The 26,985-nt window shown below is 35.6% G+C and overlaps 1 protein-coding gene across 2 annotated transcripts in view; it reads right to left on the bottom strand.

The window, feature by feature from the left end:
• Positions 1 to 26,985, bottom strand: part of LOC115227414 (large neutral amino acids transporter small subunit 1) — a 75,392-nt gene that overhangs the window by 20,370 nt on the left and 28,037 nt on the right. For both annotated transcript variants that reach the window (XM_029798325.2, XM_036507444.1), the window contains exons 2-8: positions 16,831 to 16,989; positions 15,395 to 15,530; positions 7,777 to 7,902; positions 7,002 to 7,101; positions 5,778 to 5,822; positions 4,633 to 4,756; positions 2,133 to 2,236 (exon numbers count right to left, since the gene is read on the bottom strand). In XM_029798325.2, the coding sequence (XP_029654185.1) occupies positions 2,133 to 2,236; positions 4,633 to 4,756; positions 5,778 to 5,822; positions 7,002 to 7,101; positions 7,777 to 7,902; positions 15,395 to 15,530; positions 16,831 to 16,944 (749 nt within the window). In that variant the 5' untranslated portion in view covers positions 16,945 to 16,989. The remainder of the gene's footprint in view (positions 1 to 2,132; positions 2,237 to 4,632; positions 4,757 to 5,777; positions 5,823 to 7,001; positions 7,102 to 7,776; positions 7,903 to 15,394; positions 15,531 to 16,830; positions 16,990 to 26,985) is intronic.

Here is a 26,985-nt window from a genome sequence, read left to right as displayed (position 1 = left end):
GGCATAGAAAGGTGGCGAGCTGGCAGAAACGTTAGCATGCCAGGCGAAATGCTTAGCAGTATTTTGTCTGCCGTTACATTCTGAGTTCAAATTCTGCCGAGGTCAACTTTGCCTTTCATCCTTTCAGGGTCGATAAATTAAGTACCAGTTATGCACTGGAGTCGATGTAATTGACTTGATCCCTTTGTCTGTCCTTGTTTGTCCCATCTATGTTTAGCCCCTTGTGGGCAACAAAGAAAAAAGAATATGTATGGCATAGAAATAGAAATATGTACCTACAGTATAAAATTTTCATTGTAGATCTTGTCCAGAGTTAGCCTGGGGTTAAATATTGTGTGGTGTTTGTGTTGTTATGGGCTGTGATGAGCTATATGGTGTTGGTGGAGAGGATTGTAGATGAGGTAGACGGAAGTGAAGACAGCAGGGGCTGGCACAACAGCCACGGGGCATGCGTGGGCAAGAAGCACATGCGGCAGTTTGAGGAGAGATGGCAGCGTGCAAGGACATGTTTATTTCTTGACAGTGATCAACAGACTCCAAACTTGTTGTTCACTTGCACATGCGTGTATGCGGATTTTTTTCAACTAGACAACAGCCAGGGCAGACTTCATGTGGTCGTTCAATAAGCTAGAAACAAGAATCAATTCTCCTCGAACTGCTGCACGTGCTTCCTGCCCACACATGCCCCATGGCTGTTCTTCCGGCCCCTGCAGTCTTCACTTCCGTCTACCTCATCTGCAATCCTCTCCACCAACACCACATAGCTCATCACAGCCCATAACACCACATATTGGTTTTAAATTTTGGCACAAAGCCAGTAATTTCAGGATTGGGGGGGGGGTAAGCTGATTACATTAACTCCAGTGATCAACTGGTACTTATTCTATCAACCTCAAAAGGATGAAAGGCAGAGTCAACCTAGGCAGCATTTGAATTCAGAATGTAAAGACAAACAAAATGCTGCTAAGCATTTTGCCTACCATGCTGACGATTCTGCCAGCACACTGCCCTCCTTGGGCTAAATATCAATGACAGAGGATATATAAAATCCAAGAGAAACAAGTATTCATTTCATGCAGTAAACTTCTATACACTATAAATCATCTAATTTGTGACCACATTCCACAGTAACTGAATCTAATTTTAACAATACTAATTTTATCAACAAAAGAATATGTAGGAATTTTAGCAGGGAATTCAGAACTAGTTGATAGAAATTTAGACTTTATCAGTGCTCCTTTGGTGGGTCATTGTTCTCTTCTTGGTGAAATCAGTGAAATTAAATTGCTTTTGTAACTGGTAAATTATATTTTTAGTGTTGTTACATCACAAAAGATTTTAGATTGAACCATTTTTCTGGAAAATAGATCCTGTTTGTTAATTACTATCCAAGCCCTTCCTCAATATAGGTTGAGTTCATGGTTGATAAAAAGGGGAGGAGGGGAAGCAGATTGTCTGCAAGAAAATAATGAAGATATTGTGAGTGACAGGTGTCAAGATTCTCAAGCAATAATTAAATATATGTAGTGGAATATATTATAACTAAAAGAAATTCATGCTTTAACTACACAGGGAAATAAAAAAAGTCTTAATTAGCAGTGGCTGGGGGAGACATGCATTACTTTAGGATTTGTGAGTGAAAGTATGTCAGAGTGCTTGTGCTTCTGTATGTGTGTGTGTGTGTGTGTGTGTGTGTGTGTGTGTGAGAGTGTGTGTCAGTGTGTGTGTGTGTGAATAATTTGATGGGTGAGTATGTGTGTCTGTGTGTGTATGAGACAGAGCGCATGGGAGGGACAAAGTGTGAATGCCAGAGAAAGAGAGAGAGAGAGAGAGAGAGAGAGAAAGAGAGAGGGAAAGAAAGAGAGAGAGAGAAAGAGAGAGGGAAAGAAAGAGAGAGAAAGAGAGAAAGAGAGATCATGTGTGTGTGTGTATAAGAAAAAGAGTGCGTATGAGATAGAGAATGTGTACCTGAGTGTCAGTTTGCATGTGTGTATATAAGAGTATATATGCAAAAGTTTTAATGATACCAAAATGAAATTTGTGTTACTTTTAATATTTGTCTGTTGACTATGTACATGTGTATCTATTTGTGTATGCGTGCATGCTCGCATATGTATGTACTTGTGTTTTACCTGCCAGAAGTAAAGAGCATTCCATTCACTCCTCCAAATGTTGACAAAGCCACAAATATTGGAACAATCCAAGACATTACACCAAAGAGTTTGTTTCCAAATATCTGGAAATTAAATGAAATAGAAACAAATGTGTAACAGGAAATTTAACTGAAATTATTTATAAGATAAATACAACGACACTTTTATTTTATAAGTATGGTGCAGGTGTGGGGGTGTGGTAAGAACTTTGCCTCCAAGCCTACGTATCTGTTTTTTTTTTATATCAAAGTGATATCTATCTTGGCCAAATACACAGATTAATGGATACTGGAGTGCATCATATGATCGATGGTTTGCATTTTTCTGCTGAATCTTATTTCCTATTCCTTGAATAATAATATCTCTCTTCCCATACTCGTTGCCTGTAATAATTGCTGCTACTTCATTTGCAGCAGGGGCATTGTAGCAGCCTCTGTGCTCAGCAATAGGCTTTTTGCCTGCATCAATAACTACCTTATAGTGGGTGGTGCAAACTCCAGTGCATACTTGAAGCTTCTGATGCAGTTATTGTTTGCATGCAACAGATCAAAGATAAACTTTTCTTTCATATTTGGAATGTTAAATGACCATTGCAAAACCTGCTCCTTGTAATTTGCTACAAAACACAGCTGTAAAAAACTGAGGAATTTGCCTTCAGTTGGCAACAAAGATCAAATACAATGGTATACTTGACCTTGAACTTTAAAAGTTGGCTTCATGTTCCCTTCTCCTATAATATTGCTATCAAAGGAGCTCATTTGAAAGGCAGAATAATAGTTCCTAATGTTTTTCAAAAAGTGCACATTCCTTCGTGTGTTTCCCAAAAGCAATCCCTTCAAAGTATCTGAGGGTGTACCAAACGTCAGTAAAATAACCATTCTTCTACCACAACACATCTCTTTCCCATTTCTTTCCTTTACAAAAGCTGCACTCTTTTGACATTATTCCATTATCAATCAATTTCTGTAGAATAATCATGTTTTGGATCATAGTTGAAAGCTGATCATTTCTAAGTCGCCTTAAAAAGTGCAACTCTTTTGTCAAACATATTCAGCCTATTTTGATGAAGACACTTACGTCTTTCCTCTGAGGACTGACAAATTCTTGCAGCAACTGTTTGCTGCTGTTTTTTTTTTATTGTCTCATCTATCACTGACCTATTGTTTCGTTGACAACTCTGGCAGCTTGTCTTTGTCTTGCATCCTTTAAACATTTTCTTCTTTCCTTTTTGACTTTTAGCTCCTGCAGATTGCATTTTGTTGACGTAATTGTTCTAACTGTTTTTCCTTTGCCTCTTGTGACTCATTGGCCCTGCATGCCACAGCTCTCCTTCGGTCATTCTCATATCTTTGCTGTCATTGTGCAGGGGTCTCTAGTGACCTTACTGTGGCTACCTGTACTTGTCTTTGCTTCACTGTAGAATACTGATCATCTACATCTACCCTGTCTCCTCTTGTAGAGAGTCAGAACATTTTTTTCGGAAACTTTTTGTAAATTAAAATTTTTGAAAATTAAAACTTATACATGCTGTATCAAACAGCATCTCTTTCTCTCCTGCTTTCCCCCTCTCTTTGCACTGGCTTTCTTTCACCTTCACTTATAGAACATACATACAGTATCAAACATCAGCATCTCTCTCTCTCCTCTCCACTATCCCTCTCTCTTTCAACTTCTCCTATAGAATCTTGCTTTCTCTTTCTGTTTCCTTATCTCTGTGTTTTTCTCATTCTGTGTTTATCTTGCTCACACATATTCTCTCATCCTCTGTAATGGTTCCTCTCTTTTAGTCTACGTTTGTTTCTTTCTCTCTCTCTCTCTCTCTCTCTCTCTCTCTCTCTTTCTAACTCACTCACACACATTATTTACATTTCTCCCTCTATCAAAAAACGTTGTGACAAATGAGGTAATGGAGCAGGAGAAGTAAAGAGTCACTGCCTCACTTTGCTTCTCTGTTTCTTTATCTCTCATCCCACTCCCTCATTGACATTATGCACAGACATTCAGATACACAGACATCTGCTAATATATAGATATAGATGTGACCTTGTCATTGTTGTTGTGGTATAAAATGCTGTTTACGATAGTTGACTTATAGAAAGATTATAATGTTAAATTTTTGTAATGCAAATATGTAAATGAAAATAAAATTCATTTGATAGCTGAAAGATTACTGAATCTTTTGATAACCCATACATCAAAATCGACAACTAAGTTTTTGAATGCTTAAGGAACATATGTGCACATACACAAACTGGTGGCAAGCTGTATTGGCCTTTACTTTTCCAACATTGCTAGCGTGGAGAGGGGAGACAGGTATGCATGGGCGACTGCTGGTCATCCATAAACAACCTTACCTAGACTTGTGCCTCAGAGGGGAACTTTCTAGGTGCAATCCCATGATCATTCATGACTGGAAAGGGTCTTTACACACACACACACACACACACTTTATTATAGAAATCAATTAGGAATTACTTACCACACCAACAGCATTTGAATGAAGCATTTCAAAAGGAGAGACAACAGTGAAGTAAGCTATATTAACCAACACAAAGAGACCAGTTACCAATGGAAGTGAGATGTAGATAGCTCGGGGTAAATTCCTTAAATGAGAAATAATTATCATTTAGATATTTCAAAAGTAAGTTCATTCCATGTTTTGACTTCAATAAATCCTAATGATAAAGTGAACAGTTTTCTCTTCTTCATTGCAATAAAACTGATTCAAGTAAATTTTAAGAATTAACAATAAATTAGACAATGTTTTCTCTTAATTACTTCTTTAAGATCTCCTATTTATTTTGGTTTTATACAATGTGTGCTGTCAAGGCTATGTGGTTAAGAAGTTTGCTTTGCAATCATGTGTTTCTGAGTTTGATTCCATTATCTGGAGCTTTGGGAAAGTGTTTTCTAACACATACTTGGACTGACCTAAGACATTTGAGTACCTGTTCTTGGGCAATTGCTTTCTTGTTCTCGACCTGCACATCAATGTTTTGAAACTGACCTATTTTCAGTGCTGAGTTGCTGAAGCCGAAATATTGTTATAGCAAATGTTCTGCTCAATACCACAGACTTGCTTGTCAATTGCTTGACCTTAACCACTTGAACATGTTCCTAAGTGGCTGACAGTATGTGCATCTCTGATAATGAGCAGGGTGTGGGAGAGCATCATAGTCATGTGTTGAGAAGTTCGAATAAATATCATAACAAAAGAATAGTTTGAAGGAAATATTAGCCCTTTTTCATACTTTTTAGGGGTCAGTAAACAGAAAACAACAGTTGCTATTCAAGGACAAAAATTGTGTTACACAGGGTAATGATTTCTCACATATGCACAAGCCACAAGTTTGTAAGGGAAAGGTGCCACAGTCAGCTGATCAATGTTTGCAAGGTTGTTGTTTACTGTAGCAGAGTTTGTATTCTGTTGCATACAGATAATGCATGCATGTGGAAGAGTCAGAAAATTAACTAGATATATCTTAAGGCTGTGCTCCAGCATGGCCACAGTCATATGACTGAAACAAATAAAAGAATAAAAGAATATCAAGTTAACAACTAAAAGCTAAATGAAACAAAATTATTTTCTTTTTTTTTTTAATTTTTTAGAAAGGAAAATATTACTTGTATGGGTCGTCAAGCTCTTCAGTGACAAAATTCAAAAAATTCCTGAAAAACAGAATCAGCAAATTAAAAATTGTATAGCATTTTAAATATCAAAAAAAAAAAAAAAAAAATGATAGCATTAATTTAAATATCTACATCACCACCATCACTATTCATCCATTAGCATATCAGGACCTTCACAGTTTCATCATCAGGATAAAGTTATGGTGATAATGCATTACCACAACTAAAATCATATTATTTTGGTCATCAGTTTCTGTATTGATATCTTTAAACTCTTTAGAGTTTGTTTTAGTGGTCTAGAATTTGAAACTAGAAAACTAGTCTAGCATCATAATGATGAAGAACTTCTGAACACATTATATAATCCATGAATATATTTGTACACTTTTAGCTGTTGTCCTGCAAAATTGATACCTTCTACTCATCAGTTTTGTTTCTTGCTCACAGAATGTTGTTCAGAACTAAGAATCAACATTGCTGTCTAAAGACTCAATTAGCAATAGAAATCTAGGTATCTTATTGTTCTTAGCTAAGTGTTGTGATCATTATGATAATTGATATGATATATGATTAGCTGCTGTAAAGAAACATCAGAAGACATTGTCCAGAAGATTAAACAGTGAATGGTGTCAATGGAAAACTGGGTCTAATCTTAGATCCAGCTGCATTTAAATTTTAATGTTATTTTCTTCTGATATATGTTACTGTGTAGATGTCGTCGTCGTCGTCGTCACCACCACCACCACCACCATCATCATCATCATCATCATCATCGTCGTTTAATGTCTGCTTTCCATGCTAGCATGGGTTGGACGATTTTGACTGAGGGCTGGCAAACCAGATGGCTGCACCAGGCTCCAATCTTGATCTGGCAGAGTTTCTATAGCTGGATGCCCTTCCTAACGCCAACAACTCCGAGAGTGTAATATTGAATAATATGCTTACCAAAGGGAAGTCTTTTAGTAATATCAGTTTTTAGTTTCATAGTAAAAAAAAGCCTTCATATCTATGTAAACATGACTTCCTTAACTTTACAAAAATATTCAAGGACAACTTGTCATGATTACATTGTTAAGTATTGATAGGTGAAATTTTGGCTGATGTTAACAGAACTTTTTGGATGATTTATACTAGTTAAAGCTTCTGCTTAAAAGAGTGGGTAAAAATATTTTGAGTCTATAAAAACTATAAAAATATATGGTTGAGTAAATTGCATACCATCCAAAATAGGAGTAGAGTCCAGAATAAAATGCCAGGGATATTTTTGTTGCACTCATACTTGTGCCTTCAAATGGTTCTTTAAAAAACTGCACTTCACCTAAGAAAGAAAACAAGTTACTGATTTTTGAGAAGAAATATGTGAAGTAATTTATATCAGTAATTTATTGAAACAAACCAACATCAAAAAACATGTATTAAAACAATAATGATGATGCAGGAAATATTTTACCTATGTTTTTTTTTTTACATATATATACCTTCCTAACATTATTTGCTCAACCAGCATATTGAGAGTAACATTTGTCTTTACCTTTTCTTGACAGAAGCTATATAAAATCAGTTATATTAAAAAAATGTGTTGGCTTAGTTCATTAATTGTTCAGACACATGGCCTTTGATAGTGTTTGAATGATATTAAATGAGATGAAATATAGTTAGTTGTATACTTAAGCATTTTGTTTCATAACCATTTGATTCAGAGGTTTGATCCTAGTGCAAGGTCCCTTATACCAAAGCCTAGAGTTGATTGATGCCTTGTAAGTGACATTTGGATATCTTTTGCTGAAGTATATTAGTGAAAGATATAAAAATAGATAATTAAAATGAAAAACTGGTACTTTTTGAATGAAATTCCTGGTGATATTTGATCTATACCATGTTGCACACATACTCCCTTGTTACTCTTGCTATCAATACATGCAATGACTGGATCTTTGGACAACACTTAGTCACCAAGTGAAATATAAAAGTAAATAATTAATAATAGATTTACCTCTAGCAAGCTGGACTACACCAGCCACTATGATTATCACAAGAGCCAATATTTTTGCTGTGGTGAACACATCTTGTATTCTCATTGCTGCCCGTACACTCAGTACATTGATAATTGTTAAAATGCCTGAAAATAGGAGAAAACAATTTGTCAATTGAAAAATATGGTATCTAAATAAACAAACAACTAAAAGATATGTTTGGGACATATTTAACTTGTACAAAGGCTGTATTCACTGCTAATTTGCCATGGATAACCTTTCCTGTTTTATGCAATAGGTGTTGAAAAACACCAATGATCATATCAAGGCACGCTCCTTTGGCAGAACTGTGAATACATTTCTAACTAATTGGCTATCATCAGCTCTGTGCACTGCAAGAGAGACAACTCTGAATTGTCTTCAATGTCTAAATACTGTTCCTCTGTATCACATATCAATCTCACCACAGTACATGCTCTAGTACTACACCACACTACCAAACAATCCAGCACACTGTACTTTGCCACACCACATAACAACATTACATAATACTACATTGTCATAGTACTAAATCAATCATATCACATTACACAGCACTAAACTGCATTCTGTGCATTCCACTACATCTCACTGCACTACACCAAACAACACACCTCTGCTATATACTACACAATACCACACTGTACCACATCTAATAATTCAATTGTTTGCCAACACCTGACGATATACATCAGGGCTTGGTAACAGGTAAGTTGTGGCCCACAGGTGATCCACTGAGCTGCTCCTTGTGGGTATTTAACATTTCTATATAATTTAAAAATTTAATGTATTTGTGGCCATTGAGAAGTTGATGGTTTTTAGATTGTCTTTAGTGGTACAATTTGTTAAATTTTTGTTCACATGGATTTTGCCCATGATGGAAATGCCAAGGGAATATGAGGATATATTTTTATAGATGTAAGGTATATATACATGTGGGACTAGGATTGATGTGAAAAAAAAATGGACAATTATAAAAATGTTGAACTCCATCTACATGCTATAAGTTTGCTTGACTATGACAACGAAACAACCAAAGCATCATCATCATCATCATCATCATCATCAACATCGTCATCAGTATCAGCATCATCAGCATCATCAGCAGTAGCACAGCACCACCAGCACCAGCAGCAGTACCAGCCGTTCAAGAATTTGGACCTGGCGATCTCCATTTCCAGCGACTTCGAGGGCCACCCCCCAGTGGTGTCGGGCATCAACGAAGAGCCCTCAACTACAAGACGACCAAGTTTTTCTTTTTTCAAGGTCTGGGGTCTCCCACCCATAAGCCCTGGACCATCACCTAATCACCCTTACCTGTCTTGTTGCTTAACAACAAAAACAGCAGCAGCAGCAGCAGCAGCAGCACCACCACCACCACCACCACCACCACCACCACTACAACACCACCAAAACCACCACCACCACCAACATCACCACCACCACTCTGTTGCAGTACTAAACCAAATATTATTTTACAGGATCAAAGCACATCTCACTACACTACCTTCACCTTACCACAGCAAACAACACTGCAGAACAAGTAACTATACAATACCCCTGTACACAACACATAATCACACTACAGAATATCTCACTATAATATACACAATTGTTCACTACTGCAGTGCTATACCCCAGTATGTCAAAATACATTCCACTATAGTGTAACACAATGAACTCAATACAATATCTCAAGGCTTTGTGGTATCAATTTTAACAAAGTTTCTGATTCCATAAAACTGAATGCAACAACAAAAGCATCAGATATAACTACAACACTAAGCTAAGCTGATAAAGAAGCTTCTATATGGTTCTTTCAATCTGGTAGAAATAGCAGCCAAATTTCCCTCGAATTACAACCTACCAGCTTGGAACAGGTAGGAACATTAAATAGCAGTCTTAGATATACAATATCTGAGAAAAAAGAGACAGAATGGTGATGGATGGAATGTTATTGATCATGGATCTGTTCATTCAGAACTGACCTGGGGCTAAAAAAACCCTAACAACAGCAGCAGCAACAGCAAGTGGAGGCACAATGGCCCAATGGTAGGGCAGCAGACTTGCGGTCGGAGGATCGAGGTTTCGATTCCCAGACCGAGTGTTGTGTGTGTTTATTGATCGAAAACACCTAAAGCTCCATGAGGCTCTGGCAGGGGGTGGTGGCGACCCCTGTTGTACTCTTTCACCCCAACTTTCTTTCACTCTTTCTTCCTGTTTCTTGTCCCCGACTTCCTATGCAACCGCTGAGCCTGGATGCGCATTCATCCCTCTGTCGATGCTCTTGGTGTCGGGGGTTGACCTGCTTTCTCTTCTGCGGGTCTTACGAATAGCAAAGGACCACGTTTCGGACTTCTCCCACAACAGAGGCCGGATCTTGCGAGCTCTGGGACGAAGACCGCTTCACTCAACAGCAACAGTAACAGCAACAGCAGCAACAACAACTTTGAGAAAGTTGACTGTGACAATGACAACAACAACAACAGCAATATCTACAACAACATAATTCAAATATGTGTAACTGTTGCAATATAATGACATTGACCACCTTGTGCTGGAATAAACATCATTGTCAACTGTTACCATTCAGAGGTGGGTTTGCAATCAGAAATTCCTTGTATAATGAGAATATTTCCAGGCCATCATCTCAAATTATAATCACGGAGGAGTAGAGAATGATTATTTCCCATCAAAAATGAGTTATAGCGGCTATTAGCTATGTAGGAATCAATACTTTTCTTCATACTGAATTGCAACTAAGCTAGGAATTATTCATCAAAATGCTTCTTTTTTTTTATTTTTGTTTCTCTGTTTTGCTTCCTTTTTTTTTTTGTGTGTCTTTTGTTTTGTTGCTGTTGCAATGTCTTCATTCTTTCATTACTGTGTCTCCCAGCCAACGTCACTGAAATCAGCTAATTTAAAATCAGTCAACATTTAATCTTAGTTGATCTTTCTGAAGATTATATCAGCAAAGTTTACATAGGACCAGCTTCTTTTGTTATTCATGAAACAGGATTTTGCTTCTAGAACTTGCAATGTCATTGATGAAACAGCGACGTGGGTGTGTTGTGATAGAAAGATGGTGCAGTCGATTCTCAGAACTAAATATAACTTTTCAAATAACTATGACATGGCGCCTGGCCGTTAGCGAAAGAGTTGTTGCTTTGTTACAATTTACTTTCTGTATTTCTCTGTTTGTTTTCTCAGTTGATTTAATATATTGATTTATGTGTTTTGATTAAAAGACACTTTAAATTGCAACAATTTAATATCTGATCAAATGATATAATCAATGATAATTATATAATTGTCCAACCCATGCAAGTATAGAAAAGTGGATGCTAAATCGATGATGATGATGACAAATTAGGGTAAGTGTAAACGATAAATAAAGCAATAAAAAAGCAAAAATAAATTGGAAGAAAATATGGTAACATCTTGTCCTTATACTATTATAACTTATCTTGATTATAGTATTATTGAAATTACTGCATTTATAGATATACAGAAGGCGGCAAGCTGGCAGAATCGTTAGCACGCCAGGCGAAATGCTACCAAATCTACCAAATCCACTCACAAGGCTCTGGTCGGCCCGAGGCTATAGTAGAAGACACTTGCCCAAGGTGCCACGCAGTGGGACTGAACCTGGAACCATGTGGTTGGTAAGCAAGCTATTTACCACACAGCCATTCCTACGGCTATAAATACTGTATATTTTTTTAAATTATTTTTATAATCTGTATATATTTTATTTTATTATAAATGCATTTTATTTTATTATAAATATATATAAATATATATTTTATTATACATACATACATACACCATGGAGGAATCTATGTAAGCTCAAATAATAAACAGCAACCACGATAGGCGAACCATGATATGGTGTGGGATTACTGTAGATGCTTCCACATTGAATATGTCAATATACAAAGTGTGAAAAAGATGGGATGGTCATAGTTGGAAGACTTCTAATTAATACCTATTTCTTTACTACCCACAAGGGGCTAAACACAGAGAGGACAAACAAGGACCGACGGATTAAGTCAATTATATCGACCCAGTGCGTAACTGGTACTTATTTAATTGACCCCAAAAGGATGAAAGGCAAAGTTGAACTTGGCGGAATTTGAACTCAGAGCGTAGCAGCAGATGATGTGCTAACATTTCTGCCAGCTCGCCGCCTTCTAATTAATACCAGAAAGGTAAAGAGGTATTGTTGAGGCGGCGAGCTGGCAGAATCGTTAGCACACCGGGTGAAATGCTTAGTGGTATTTTGTCTGCCGTTACGTTCTGGGTTCAAATTCCGCCAAGGTCGACTTTGCCTTTCATCCTTTCGGGGTCGATTAAATAAGTACCAGTTACACACTGGGGTCGATATAATTGACTTAGTCCGTTTGTCTGTCCTTGTTTATCCTCTCTGTGTTTAGCCCCTTGTGGGTAGTAAAGAAATAGGTATTGTTGAGTAAAGGATTTGAATTGGAATTGTTAGTGGAGGGAATACAACAAGAAGCACCAATGTGGATAAAAGTGTGAAATATGTATTTTTGTTTTTCTAACATCATTGCCATCTACACCAGACATAAGAATTAATGTAAATAAAGAAGTAATGGACATGTACTCCAGAATTGTTTTGATCTACAGGGTTTAGTGTACTGTTCACTAAAATAGAAGGTAGAAGAAGAGAAGGAGAAATAGGAGGATGTGGAGGAGTTGGAGGAAGAGGAGGAGAAAGAAAAGGGGAAGAAGAGGAAGAGAGGGAAGAGAGGGAGGAAAAGGAAGAAGGGTTGGGAGGAAGATGAAGATAAATTAGCAGAAAGTAGAGAAGAGAAGGGCTGAAAGAAAAGGAAAAAAATAAAAGAAGAAAAACATAAAGAATAAGAGTAAAACAGACAATTAAGGTAGTAGTGATGGAGAAATAGTGGTATTTTTCTCTTTTAAATATTTTCAGCACATTGCAGTTATGTAACTAAAGAAAATAGAGTCCTCCCGCCAATAAAATGGCTTTATTTAGTTAAGTACCATTGAATGAATGACTAGAACAACAAAAGAGCTAAAAAGAAAAAAAAAAACAAAGCAATGAATATATTAGTTGAATTTAGAGAGTTATTGACTGAAAGTTATGTTTATAAGCGGTCTTCTAAGAACATGGCAAGTATTTTGAGTCCGATTTCTAGACCACTTTACCTTTTTGTTCAAGTTTCAAAACAAATATGTTGAAATACTGACAATATTGTCACTTATACGTTATAAGTTTGTTCTCTGTCTCTTGTTATTTGTCAGACTATTTCATAAGAAAGGAAATTAACACACAACTATTTTAAGACTTCCCTTTAACTGATTTACTTTTTGTTCAAGTTTCAAAGGAAATAAATTTGGGTTTTGGACAATGTTTATTGCTACACAAGAAGTTTATATTCTATTTCTTACCTATCTATATATATGTGTATGTATATATATATATATATAAATTATTAAGGTGGTTATTAGCAGTTTAGTACCAATATGCAACAAGTACAGTTGTCACTAAAGTGACGGAGGGTGCTAGTAAGCACCAGCATTGCTAGAAATACATACACACATACATACATACATACATACATACATACATACATACATAAAAGAAGAAAAACCTTTTCTATTTCTGAGCGTTATACTAATACATCTGTTTGTTTTGTACACCACCTGTCTTCGTCTTTTGTTTTTTTTGTAAACTCTCTTAATACATACATACATACATACATACATACATACATACATACATACATACATACATACATACATACATACATACATACATACATACATACATGCATGCATGCATTCATGACAATACCCCAGTACACACTGCCAATGAGACCAAGTGAGAAACTTCAGGGGTTGGAAGTGTTACCCTACTCTGCCCATAATACAGATCTTTCACCATCAGATTGACACTTTTTCCTAGCCATGGTTCATTTCTTGAATGGATGGAGGCTCAGCAATGTAAATAAGGTTGAAAACGGATGCAAGGAGTTTTTTGCCTTGACAGAAAAAAGGGATAGGTATGCAAACTTATCCATTTGTATTTTTCTGTTGAGGACTTATATACCCCAATACTAGACTATTTTCTATAGCCAATATATGCTGAATGCTTATAAGCTTAAGCATATAATTATATTTACAGAATATATATACATATGATGATGATGATGATATATATATATATATATATATATATATATATATATATATCATCATTTATTGGTCTTCCTCAGTCATGGTTGGACAACTGTCATCATACATACATACATCATCATCATCATCATCATTGTTTAACATTCGTTTTCCATGCTGGCATAGGTTGGACAGTTTGACTGAGGTCTTGAAAGCCAGCTGCTGCACCAGGCTCCAATCTGATCTGACAATGTTTCTACAGCTGGCTGCTCTTCCTAATACCAACCACTCTCAGAGATTAGTGGGTGCTTTTTATGTTCCACTGGTATGGGAGCCAGTGAAGTGGACTTGGCATTGACCACGTTTGGATGGTGCTTTTTACATGCCACAGGCAGAGGAGCCAGTCAGGGGGCACTGGCATTAACCACATTCGGATGGTGTAATTTATGTTCCACCAGCATGGGAGCTAGTCAGGGGGCACTGGCATCGATCACGTTCAGATGGTGCTTTTTGCATGCCACCAGCATGGGAGCCAGTCAGGGGGCACTGGCCACAGCTATGATTTTTATTTTACTTGACTCAACAGGTCTTCTCAGCATATGATATCACCCAATGCATCAAGAATACTTTTAAATGGGCCAGACATACATATAGATACACACATACACACACACACACATGCACGCACATGCACACACACATACACACGCACGCACGCTCATGCACACACACACACGCACGCACACACATGGTGGTTGATGCTGGTATCACATGACTAGTACTAATGCCAGTGGCATGTAAAAAGCATCTTTTGAACAATATGGCTGTTGCTGGTGTCATGCAAATGGCAACTGTGCTGGTGGCACATAAAAGAACCCATTAACCTCTCAGAGGGGTTGACATTAGGAAGGCATATGGCAGTAGAAAACATGCTAAATCAGACTGGAATCTGGTGCATCCCCTCATTGTATCAGTCCTGGTCAAACCATCATATATATATATATATATATATATATATATATATATATATATATATATTTATAAAATTTTAAAATATTTATAAATTCCTTCCTTGGATTATATTTATTATTGTTACTATGATCATTATCATCATCATCATTTAATGTCTGTTTTCCATGCTGGCATGAATTGGATGGTTTGACTGAAAACTGGTAAACTGGGAAGCTGCACCAGGTTCCAATTTGATTTGGCCTGATTCTATGGCTGGATGCTCTTCCTAACACCAACCATTCTAAGAGTGTAGTGGGTGCCTTTTATGTGCCACTGGTACAGGTGCCAGTCACATAACATCTCACTTGGCTTGACAGGTCTTCTCAGGCATGGTGTATCACCAAAGGTCTCGGTCACTTGTCACTTGTCACTGCCTGAAAAATGACTTTTACATGAATATGTATGGTAATTATTTCAGATACTTACTGATACAGGATGCAGCCAACAATTTCACAAGTCCAGGAGGTGGTTCACAAGAAGGATAGAATGGGTGTATAACATAGTAACCAAAGGTTAGTGCTATAACTACTTGGGCAGTTGGACGAAGTACAATCAGGTTAACCTAAAAACAACAACAATACCAGCAACATCATTAACAAAAATGATAAAAAAAATTTTAGCTTAGGTCCCTAAATTTTATAAGAATGTGTAGTTACATTTGATGAATTTCAACCCCGCTGTACTTGTTATTTCATTACAATCAATTTACCAATAAAATAGGTCCAAGCCTAAAACTGTAACCCTTTGTAATTCCTTCTGCCTAAGTTTTTCCTATTGATGTAGGGAACAGTTATGCTTCTTATCCACATGGCTCTGGGTTCAGTTTCAATTCATGGAACCTTGGGCAAATGTCTTCTATAGTTCTGGGCCAGTTAATTCTTTGTGAGTAGATGATTTGGTCAACCGTAACTGAATGAGGCCCATCATAAATATATACATTTTATTTATTATTTTGCACATTACTTAATCATCGTTAAATGTTTTATCTTATATTTAATCTTTCTATAATATGTAATCTTTCTAAATAGTATAATTTAATTTTTCATTATTGAATTGATAAAAGGTGGTTTTTTTTCTAATTTATATATGTAGATATCTTTCACTTGTTTCAGTCAATTTTTACTGTAGCCATGCTGGGTCACCACCTTGAAGGATTTCAGTCACACAAATCAACCCAAAGGCTTATTTTTTTCCAAGCTTAGTACTTATTCTATTGGTCTTTATTGCCAAACTGCTAAGTTACGGGGATGTAAACACACCAGCAACTGTTGTCAAGCTGGTGGTGAAGGACAAACACAGACACAAAGGCACACACACAGAGGCACATGCATACACACACACACACACATACATACACACATATGTATATATATATGTATATATATATGTATGATGTATGAGAATATTATAACATGAGGATGGAAGATAACAGGCTTTTTATTTAATAGTAGATCACAACATTTGCTTCTATACTGCACACCAACTTTAAGTTGCAGAGTTTATATTCATATACTATTATACAAGATCCTTCTTTGTAATTACTATATTGTTGAACATTTTTCAGCAACAGCCATGTGTGGGCACTTCATTGGGTGGAATATGATTAATTCCTGTTGAATTTTTCTGACTTCTCTGGGTATATGATGTACATTACTTTCCATGAAACAAATTATCAGATTTGAACCCAGAACATAACAGCGGACGAAATACAGCTATGCATTTCGCCCGACATGCTAACGTTTCTGCCAGCTATGGAAAAATGGATATTAAAATAATATTGATGTAGATGTTTCAACAGATGTGCAAGCTGAACATCAACTGCATTAATTTCATTGGAAAATAGAACACAAGATTTAACTTACCCATAGTTGCAGAAAGGCTAGCAGTGGACCAAATGCCTCTAGGATATAAGAGTAATCTCCTCCAGATTTTGTTATCGTTGTTCCAAGTTCTGCATAACATATTGCTCCAACCATTGACAAAACACCACATACGGCCCATATTATGAGAGAAAAACCAACCTGTGAAGATAATAAAGGAAACATGGAAAGGCTGTGAATTTATAAACATGTGTAGAAGTATGTGTGGAAATTCTACAGTTATTTAGAAAACTAGAAGGTTGTTGGAAAGTTATTAGAGTCCACAGCTCAGTAAAGTAGTTACACAGTAACTTTTGTTCACTGGGACTGCAGATTCAGGTCCATCAATTTTCATTTTTTTCTGTTATAAAAATAAGGATGTTGTTCAGCTTATTTGCTAAGTATTACCAATATAGTTATACTTTAGTAAAATAATAAGCGCAGGAATTGCTTCTCAACCAAGTGGTTCTGGGTTCAGTCGCCCTGTGTGGATTCTTGAGCAAGTGTCTTCTCCTATAGCCCTGAGCTGACCAAAGCATTGTGAGTGAATTTGGTTGACAGAAACTGAGAGAAGCCAGTTGTATACACACACACACACACACACACGCACACACACACACACAGACACACACAACACACACACATACAGACACACACAGACACAGACACACAGACACAGACACACACACACACACAGACACACACACACACACACACACAGACACAGACACAGACACAGACACAGACACAGACACAGACACACACACACACACATCCTTAAACAAGAATATTATCGACAGTGACTTCAAAGTTTTGCCCGGCTGAGCCATTGTCGAACACAGTCCAACAATAGCTTAGCATGTTATGTTACATGTATTCACTACATAACTAACGAACCCAATCAGTAAGTGAGCCTATATGTATTTTTACAATTAATTACATTGTGGAAGGAATCTCAGTTATATATTCCAAGTTCTTGTGGAAACAGCAGAAATGTTGGATTTACTGTAGTTTTTGACTCATTAACCAATGTCAAATTTTGATTAAGCCTATTATTTTATTAAGATATAGCATATATTTACATTAAAATTGCTTTGATATACTGATTTAAATCAGTTTTGATTTTAAGTTTGTATAGTATTAATTAAAACCTTATAGTTACAGCAACTCCAAAAAACTATTTGTTCAAACTTGAAAAGAGTACCCTGGAGATCATTCAGTGTATAGCTAACTCTGTCCACCAAATATGCACTTAAATAATTGATTCTCCATCTTTGATACTGAATTATAGATAACAAAATACAATTCCTTCATTCAAATTATGCCAAACCCAAAGTAAGCATGTAATCCATAGGAATTCAGCTATATCCCATAACATTAAGATAAATATACTGATAGCAGACTCAGTTAGGATAATGAATAACATGTTTCCATTGACCTCATGTGCAAATTCTGTGGAATAGAGACACATGCACTGGACTTCATGCATTGCATGCAGTTCTCATGTTTCAATCAAAAAATAGAATCAGGGTGTACAAGGAAGCATAGAAAATAATTGAGGATATAAGAAATGATACTAATAGAACCCAACTTAAGCAAACTATGGAACAGCCTACAAAAGATTAGTAAGAAGATAAGATAAACACATAGTACAATTGTGACAAGTGTCAAGGGGTGTTATTTATTAATGCTACACTGACAGGATAATTGGACTGTAGGTTTACAAAAGCTCTGAGTACACTGAACTTAGAATTGAAGTCGTAGAGATGTCAGGAAAATCCATTAGATCACAGGTGAGAAGAACTTTCCCCTTTGATATGTACCAATAGAAATTGTATGAAATACAAACTCAAGGACTAACTGTAAAATAAGGAATATAGTGTACCGATTAAAATGTATGAAGGGTGAATGAATGAACTTAATCACAGTAAATATAGGAGAAGCTGCAAGGAGTTTAGGTGAACAAATGAAGGAAGATTGGCAAGAATATACTGATATACTATGTTGGTACTTATCAGCATGCTAAAGACAAATGCAATGGCATGCTGAATAGTATAGAGATAAAGATTATTTCAGTATATTCATATGACACTTCTTTACAATAGTAATACGAATACACACTAATAAATGAAAGGAAACCATCACTTAATAAAAGAAATACACCACAAAAAATAAATAATAATATCATACCTACTCTACAATGTCATTCTAAGAATAAACAATCATATCAAAATGTTGATGCAACAAGACAATTCATGATTAATTTAAAGCAATCATCATCATCATCATTTAATGTTTGTTCTCCATTCTGGTATGGGTTGGATGGTTTGACATGGAGCTAACTAGCAAGGAGCTTTCTGGACTCCAACTGTCTATTGTGGCATGGTTTCTACAGCTGGATGCCGTTCCTAATGCCAACCACTTTACAGAATGTGCTGGGTGCTTTTTTACATGCCACTGTCAATGTGAATAGATAAGCATTACATTTGATGAAATAATCTGAATGCTAAAGGGTTAAACTTGCGGTAACAATCTGTCTGACCAAACTTTCAAGAGGACTTTGAAGATGTGAACAATGGGGCATACCCACCCTCCCACTGTAGTGTAAGGGCCTACCTTGATGAGACTTTGCAAAAATTGTGGATTGAGCAAAGAGGTTTTATACAATGCTCTCTGCACTCACCAGACTGTACACCAGTAGGCATTTTCAATGAGAATACTTAAAAGATAATGTTCATGGTACAAAACCAACAACAGCTGACTACTTGAGGATAGACATTGAATAAGAATGAACACAAACACCGAAAAAATGTTTCTTGATGTGTGTGATTCTTTTGGTTTGTATTATCAGTTGTTCATGGGCCTGAAAAGTCATCAGTTTGAAAAGAAGTGGTCATAAAAAAAAAAAATTAAATTCTGCTTGTAGATTCTATTAAATTTTGAAAATGAAATGTATTTTAATAAATATCAACTTAACAATCATGTATTCATTTTTTTAGACACTTATGTATATTGTGTGTGTGTGCATACATACATACATACATACATACATACATACATACATACATACATACATACATACATACATACATGGATGCATGCATGCATGCATACATACATACATACATACATACACATATATATACACACATGCACTGACAGACACACACACACAAACACACATGTAAGTCAATTAGAGGATATATTGACCTCTTAAAAGGATGATTACACCCAAGAAAACACTGGTTCTATACCTTATATCTTTGGGAAATAAAATTTCCCTAAATCAATAGGTATATATTAAGTATATAATCCATATTGAATTAAGAGAAGAAAATGGAGAGTTAGTGGTTAATAATCATTTATTAATTAATTGATAATCATTACTTCCTACAGCTGTTTCCATTTATACTCATTGAATAAATTACAAATTTGTGCATTAAATATGCATTTATAAGTTATGAGCAAAACATCATCAGGGAAAAGTTAGATACTTAAAAAATTACATGTTGACCTATCTGTTAATTCCAGCAGACTAAATTGATGGAATTGTTTTATTTTTTTATTTTTGTATTGTGTGAGAGTTAACGGATTAATTTGAATATAATAGAAAAAATAAAATAAAGAATAAGATAAAATAAAATAAGAAGTAAAATAAAACTAAAAAAACTAAAAAATAAAATAAGAATAAAATAATAGGATAAAAATAAATAAGGTAGAATTGAATATTTTGGGTCTGCTGGAATTTTTTAAATGTCTAACTTTTTTTGATGATATTTTACTAATTTATAAATGCAAATTTAATGCACAAATTTGTAATTTATTCAATAGGTATAAATGAAAAAAGCTGTAGGAAGAAATGATTATCAATTTCTTAATAAATAATTATTAACCACTGACTCCCCATTTTCTTCTCTTAATTCAATATGGATCATATACTATATACTATATATATACATATATATATATGTATATATATATATACATATATATAAAACATGATTAAAATTATATTAATATCCTCAGAAATATATACTCTTTTACTCTTTTAGTTGTTCCAGTCATTTGACTGTGGCCTTGCTGGAGCACCGCTTTTAGTCGAGCAAATCAACCCCAGGACTTATTCTTTGTAAGCCTAGTACTTATTCTATTGGTCTCTTTTGCCGAACTGCTAGGTTATGGGGATATAAACACACCAACACTGGTTGTCAAGTGACATTGGGGGGACAAACACACACACACATATATATATATATATATATATACATATATACGACAGGCTTCTTTCACTTTCCGTCTACCAAATCCACTAACAAGGCTTTGGTTGACCCTAGGCTATAGAAGAAGACACCTGCCCAAGGTGCCATGCAGTGGGACTGAACCAGGAACCATGTGGTTGTTAAGTAAGCTACTTACCACACAGCCACTCCTGTGCGTTTATTATTATTATTATTGTTCAGGTCATTGCTTGGAATCAAACTCGAAATCTTGGGGTTAGTAGCCCACACTCTTAACCACTCCACCATATGCCTGTGCTATCAAGGCTATCCAAAACTAGTGAAATTTGAATTGAACAAAAAAGAACACTTAAAGCTGATTCAACCTAAGACATTTCTTCATTCAACTAATGGTGACACAACTAATGAAATAATAAAAGAATAAACATAAGAATTCTACATTATGACAGATTAGAAATCTGTATAGAAGTATAATCTAAAAAAGGCTATTTTTGTATACAACTACTGGTGACGTCACTGGATAACTAAAGAATAAAAAAATAAAGATAAGAATTCTATGTTATGGCTGATAGAAACTTAGATAGTTAAATGAAGCAATGTCTTCGGTTGAACCAGCTTTAAACATTCTTTTTGTTCAGTTTGAATTTCTCTAATTTTGGCTAGCCTTGATTGTGTGTTAACATATATTTTCAAGGATATTAATATTAATTTTAATAATATTTTCTATATATGTATATGTGTGTGTGTGTGTGTGTGTGTGTGTGTGTGTGTGTGTGTGTGTATAAAACAAATAAAAGACAGAAGATGGAATATATGAGAATATATTATTAATCCCAACAATTGTTTCAACACACCCAGCATCGACTCCTCTTGTGGGACACACAAAAAACTGGTACAGGAGCATCCGGCGGTGTGGACGTATCTCGTTGGGTGATAAATAAATAAAAAAATCTCATTAAAATGACAGTTCCATAATGCAACTTTTAAATATATATATATATATATATTATTGCAAGTGACAAGAAAATGAACTATGTCTGAAAGGATTTATCCTGTAGGTTCACATTTCTTAGTTAAGATCTTACTATTATTCATTTTGAACCTTCTCCCTTCTTATTTTATAGTATAAATACCAGTATTCTAAGATCAAATCTAATCAGACTCATCTTTACCTTTCATCCCTCCACGTCAATGAATAAACTACTGTCTAAATTGGCAGATATGCAGAATTGTTAGTGTTTCTGATGGGATACTTTGCAGTAAAAGTCCTGGCTCTTTACATTTTCATTTTGATTTCAAAACCTACTGTAGTTTGCATGGATAGCAGATTAATCTGTCACCCAGATTAACACCACTATCTTTTTATCCTTTGGGTGCCTTTAATGGAGTCTATTCTGTTGTAAATATTTTGGCTAATTTTCAGTTTTGAAAACAGCTTTCTCCTACCACTCTGTTGTGATTCAGGGATAAAAACAAATAAATTATGAGTGCTGATGCAAAAGCCTATTACCATTTAGTTCAAAAGATATTAGGTTAGTAATTTACTAAATTTGCTATATTTGCTTTAGTTTGGTTTCTGCTTTTTGATCTGAGTGAGCTTCCTGAGGTATTTTTCTTTTAGCTTAGTTGTTGCAGCAGTTTCTCTATAGTTCCTCTGCAGCAATACTGAACAAGAGCTTTGGAAAGAAGCTTGACAGTACATACATGGGAATACTTTGTGCAGTTCTCAATCTTTCTTGGTAGCAACACCCAACAAAGCAGCAACTGTATGGCACTCTTCCTACCATGACCTCCGTAATCAGAGAAAGAAGAAGACATTATGCTGGAGACTGCTAGAGAAACAAGGATGAAATATCCAGTGATCTCCTTCTCTGGAAACTCACTCATGGACATACAATTATCAGCTGACTGAGAAGAGCATATATTGATCAACTTATGAAAGACACTGGATATTAGGGTGAGGATATGAAAACTGCTATGGAAGTTCAGGACATCTGGTGTGGAAGAGTTGCATTGGTATAGGGAAGTTGTCTGACTGAATGGGTAGATAGATAGCCTTCTTGAATGAAACTAACATAGCAAGATTTGATATTGTATCTTATTCAATATTTCTATTTTGATGCTTTTTATTTCGTCCAACTTAATAACGACTATATTCTGGTTTTATACCCACAAAGCATACAACAACAACAGCAGCAGAATCAGTAGAAACAATACCAACAACAGCAACAACAATTTAATAATCTATTGTTCAAACAGTTTTGTTGGGCAGCTGTGCTTTATTAAAAAATATTGGAGCTATGCTAATTCTGAAATGTCTCATTATGAGCTTAAAGTAGCTTACATGACGACTTTATAAAAGGGAATAAAAAAATATGTACATAAATATATATACTTATATATGCATATGCACACACACACACACACATACACACACACAAACATGTAAGAAAGTATATAAATATGTATGTGTGTGCATTTGTGTGTATGTATGTATATATAATTGTTTGTTTGTATTCCACCTGCCTTCGTCTTTTGTTTATTTTCATAAAGCTTTCCGTTATATATATATATATATATATTGGGTTGTCTGGAAAGATCGTGCCGATTTATAGTAGCTTACCTTTTGACTCTGTAATCCTTTAAAATGGAAGATAAGAAAGTTCATTTTCGGCACTTGATGCTTTGGGAACCAGACAAAAATTGCTGCAGCTCTGGGATGTGTTACCCCACCTTCCATATTCATCAGATATTGCTCCTTCAGATGTTCACTTATTCAGGTCTCAGGTCTTAATGGTAAAAATTTCAATTCCTTGGATGACATAAAATGATATCTTGATGAATTGTTTGCCATGAAACCACCTCAATTCTGGGAAGAGGGTATCTTCAAGTTAAAGGAAAGATGGAGACGCATTGTGCAACAAAATGGTTCATACTTGGTTGATTAAAAATGTAATGGCAAGTATTTATTGACCTTTTTCTTTCCTTTAAAAATCGGCACAAACTTTCCGGACAACCCAATATATATATATATATATATATATAATATATATATATATATATATTATATATATAATATATATATATATATATATATATATACAGACATACATACATACATATATATATGTATGTATGTATATGTATATGTATATAAATAAATATTTATGTATCATCATCAACATCATCATCATCATGATTTAATATCCATCTTTGATGTTGGCATCATCATCATCATGATTTAATATCCATCTTTGATGCTGACAAAAGCTGGCAAACCAGAGGGCTGCACCAAGCTCTATTCTCTGTTTTCGCATGGATTTTACAGCTGGATGTCCTTCCAAATGCCAACCATTTTACAGAGTGGACTGGATGCTTTTTTTATGTGGAACCAGTACTGGGAAAGATCATCAAGTAACTTGCAAGACAAAGATCCTTTGAGAGGAGGGTGGTGTACCAGGTGATGTGAGGTTTGAGAATGACAAAGGGACAGAAACAAGTGTTACATGGTTACCTCAGTCAGAGAGAGAGAGAGAGAATGAGTGAGATGGAGAGAGAGAGAGGGAGAGAGAGGGGGAGAGAGTGAGATCGTGGAAATGTGCCATGGCATACTCTCAAGGTATGATGATGTGAATATAAATGGGATGAAAAAGGATTTCCCAGGGTGTTGGAAATATACAGGGTGGCACACAAAAAAGCAGCCCAGCTTCCATAGCAAAGTGTATAAACAGAAGTAAATTTACAAGTGCAGGAAAGGACTCACTATTATTGAAGATTTTGAAACTGGTTCCCTGCAGTATCGATACACAGCTGTGCAGGTCTAACCATGTTTAGGTACATCTGGTGTAAAATAATGGTATTAATGGCAGAGACTGCATGTGTGGTATTCTTTCAGTTCCTCTACTATGTGTGCATTGTTTTAGACTTTTCAACACCCACTGGCATGACCGCCAGCTTATGTGAGACGCCTGTGCCAATTTACATGTTGACTTCTTTAGTCTTTGAGTAATTCTTTGGTGAATGACCTGGACAACTTCTGGCATTTGAACTGTAAGGTCCCTTTGCTCTGGGGTGGTGTACACTAACCCTATAATGTGCCACTTTTTAACCAACATTTGTATTGTTCTCTTTGCTGGTAAGCCTTTATCTGGAAACTTGACTTCAAGAATTTCATGCGTTTGCTTAACAGAACCCATTCTCAAAGACGCTTCCATAATCTTCAGTCTTTCTGCTATTTAGTACATCATCATCATTATCATAATCACCATCACCACCACCATCATCACCACCACCACCACCACCACCACCACCACCATCACCACCATCACCACCATCATCATCACCATCAACACCATCATCACCATCACCATCACCACCATCACCATCATCATCATCATCATCACCATCATCACCATCATCACCATCATCATTTAACGTCCGCTTTCCATGCTAGCATGAGTTGGACGATTTGACTGAGGTCTGACGGTTTGGGATGCTCACTCAATACAGTCTTACAATCTTATAAAACTGATGTGGTGAGGATGCGGTGAAGATATCATAGTAATCAGTCAATTTGTGCTTGTGTGAGTTCATATTCACTGCATCAACCAGACTATCAGATGTTGTGACACATCACTGGTTGCACTACACTTCTTTGTATTGTTTTAGCTCTCAAATGATGCCCGTCCCCATTCCACTTCTAGTTAGACATGCAGGCCAACATTACACCTGAACAGAACAACAGTCCACTGCAGTTACAGTTAAGTGGACAATCTAATAATTACTACACTTCCTTGTATTGTTTTAGCTCTCAAATGTTGCCCGTCCCCACCCCACTTCTGGTTAGACATGCAGACCAACATTACCCCTGAACAGAACAACAGTCCACTGCAGTTACAGTTAAGTGGACACTCCAGTAATTATTCATAGGCTTTATTATTACTGTGCTATACTCTACTGTACATTACGAATGACTACATTTTTAAGGTTGATTCAATACTCAGAATACCTTTAAACTCCAACAGATTTTAAATTAAATAAGTTGCAATTATCAAATTGAATGGCAATGCTAAATGGGTAGATTTATTTCATTTTTGTTAGATGTTAATTAAGAGATTTGCCATTTAATTATTCTGATTTGATGCATTAACTTGATATGCAATAATTGAGTTTAATAATTATTTTTCATATAAATTAAATTGGTTGAATGAATAAGATTATCTGTAATATATTAAAGATATAAAATCCTATTATATTACATCGAATTGAAATTCTTAAACAGATGAGAAACATTTTATTGTGCACTGTCTCTACTTTTACTTTAGCGAAACTATAGCACAAATATCAAGTTTAAATTAATATAGTCAATAAGTCATTTAATGGTGTATTTTGAAGCAATACAGTTATAAATAATAGCTCATAACATATTGAGTTAAAAACTCCATAATGGAAAAGAGGCTGAAAGCTACCCAAATCATGCATTGACTTGAACATACATGTAAGCTTGACAGGTGTGCTACTAATTGCACCAAAATAACTTTCAGTATCTTTTCCATCAAGTTAGATGTTTTAATCTTAAAAATGAGAAAATAAATTAATAGTTATAGCCAAGCTAATATGGCAGTCCATAAATATAGGATGAAAGCTGTTGTTGAATAGCTCCAAGAGGCCATTGCCTCTAGCTAGCTTTTTGACACATGAACCTGTCTCCATTATAACCAACGAACAGGGAAAGTCAGCTGCTTCATATTTCCATTTAGAAACAGACTTTTTCATGTCTGTCATGATTATAGAAAATGTGTTGTTCAAGTCCTACAGGTAGCTAGCTTTCAGATTTTTGTCCTTTCAAGAAGTTATTAGTACAACATAAATAGTAAATCATTCTGTAAAAATTCTATGACTCTCCTGCAAGGTGTATAAG

This window comes from Octopus sinensis, linkage group LG1, assembly GCF_006345805.1.
Source record: "Octopus sinensis linkage group LG1, ASM634580v1, whole genome shotgun sequence".
Classification (NCBI taxonomy): Eukaryota; Metazoa; Mollusca; class Cephalopoda; order Octopoda; family Octopodidae; genus Octopus; species Octopus sinensis.
This window is presented reverse-complemented; position numbering and strand designations above follow the sequence as displayed.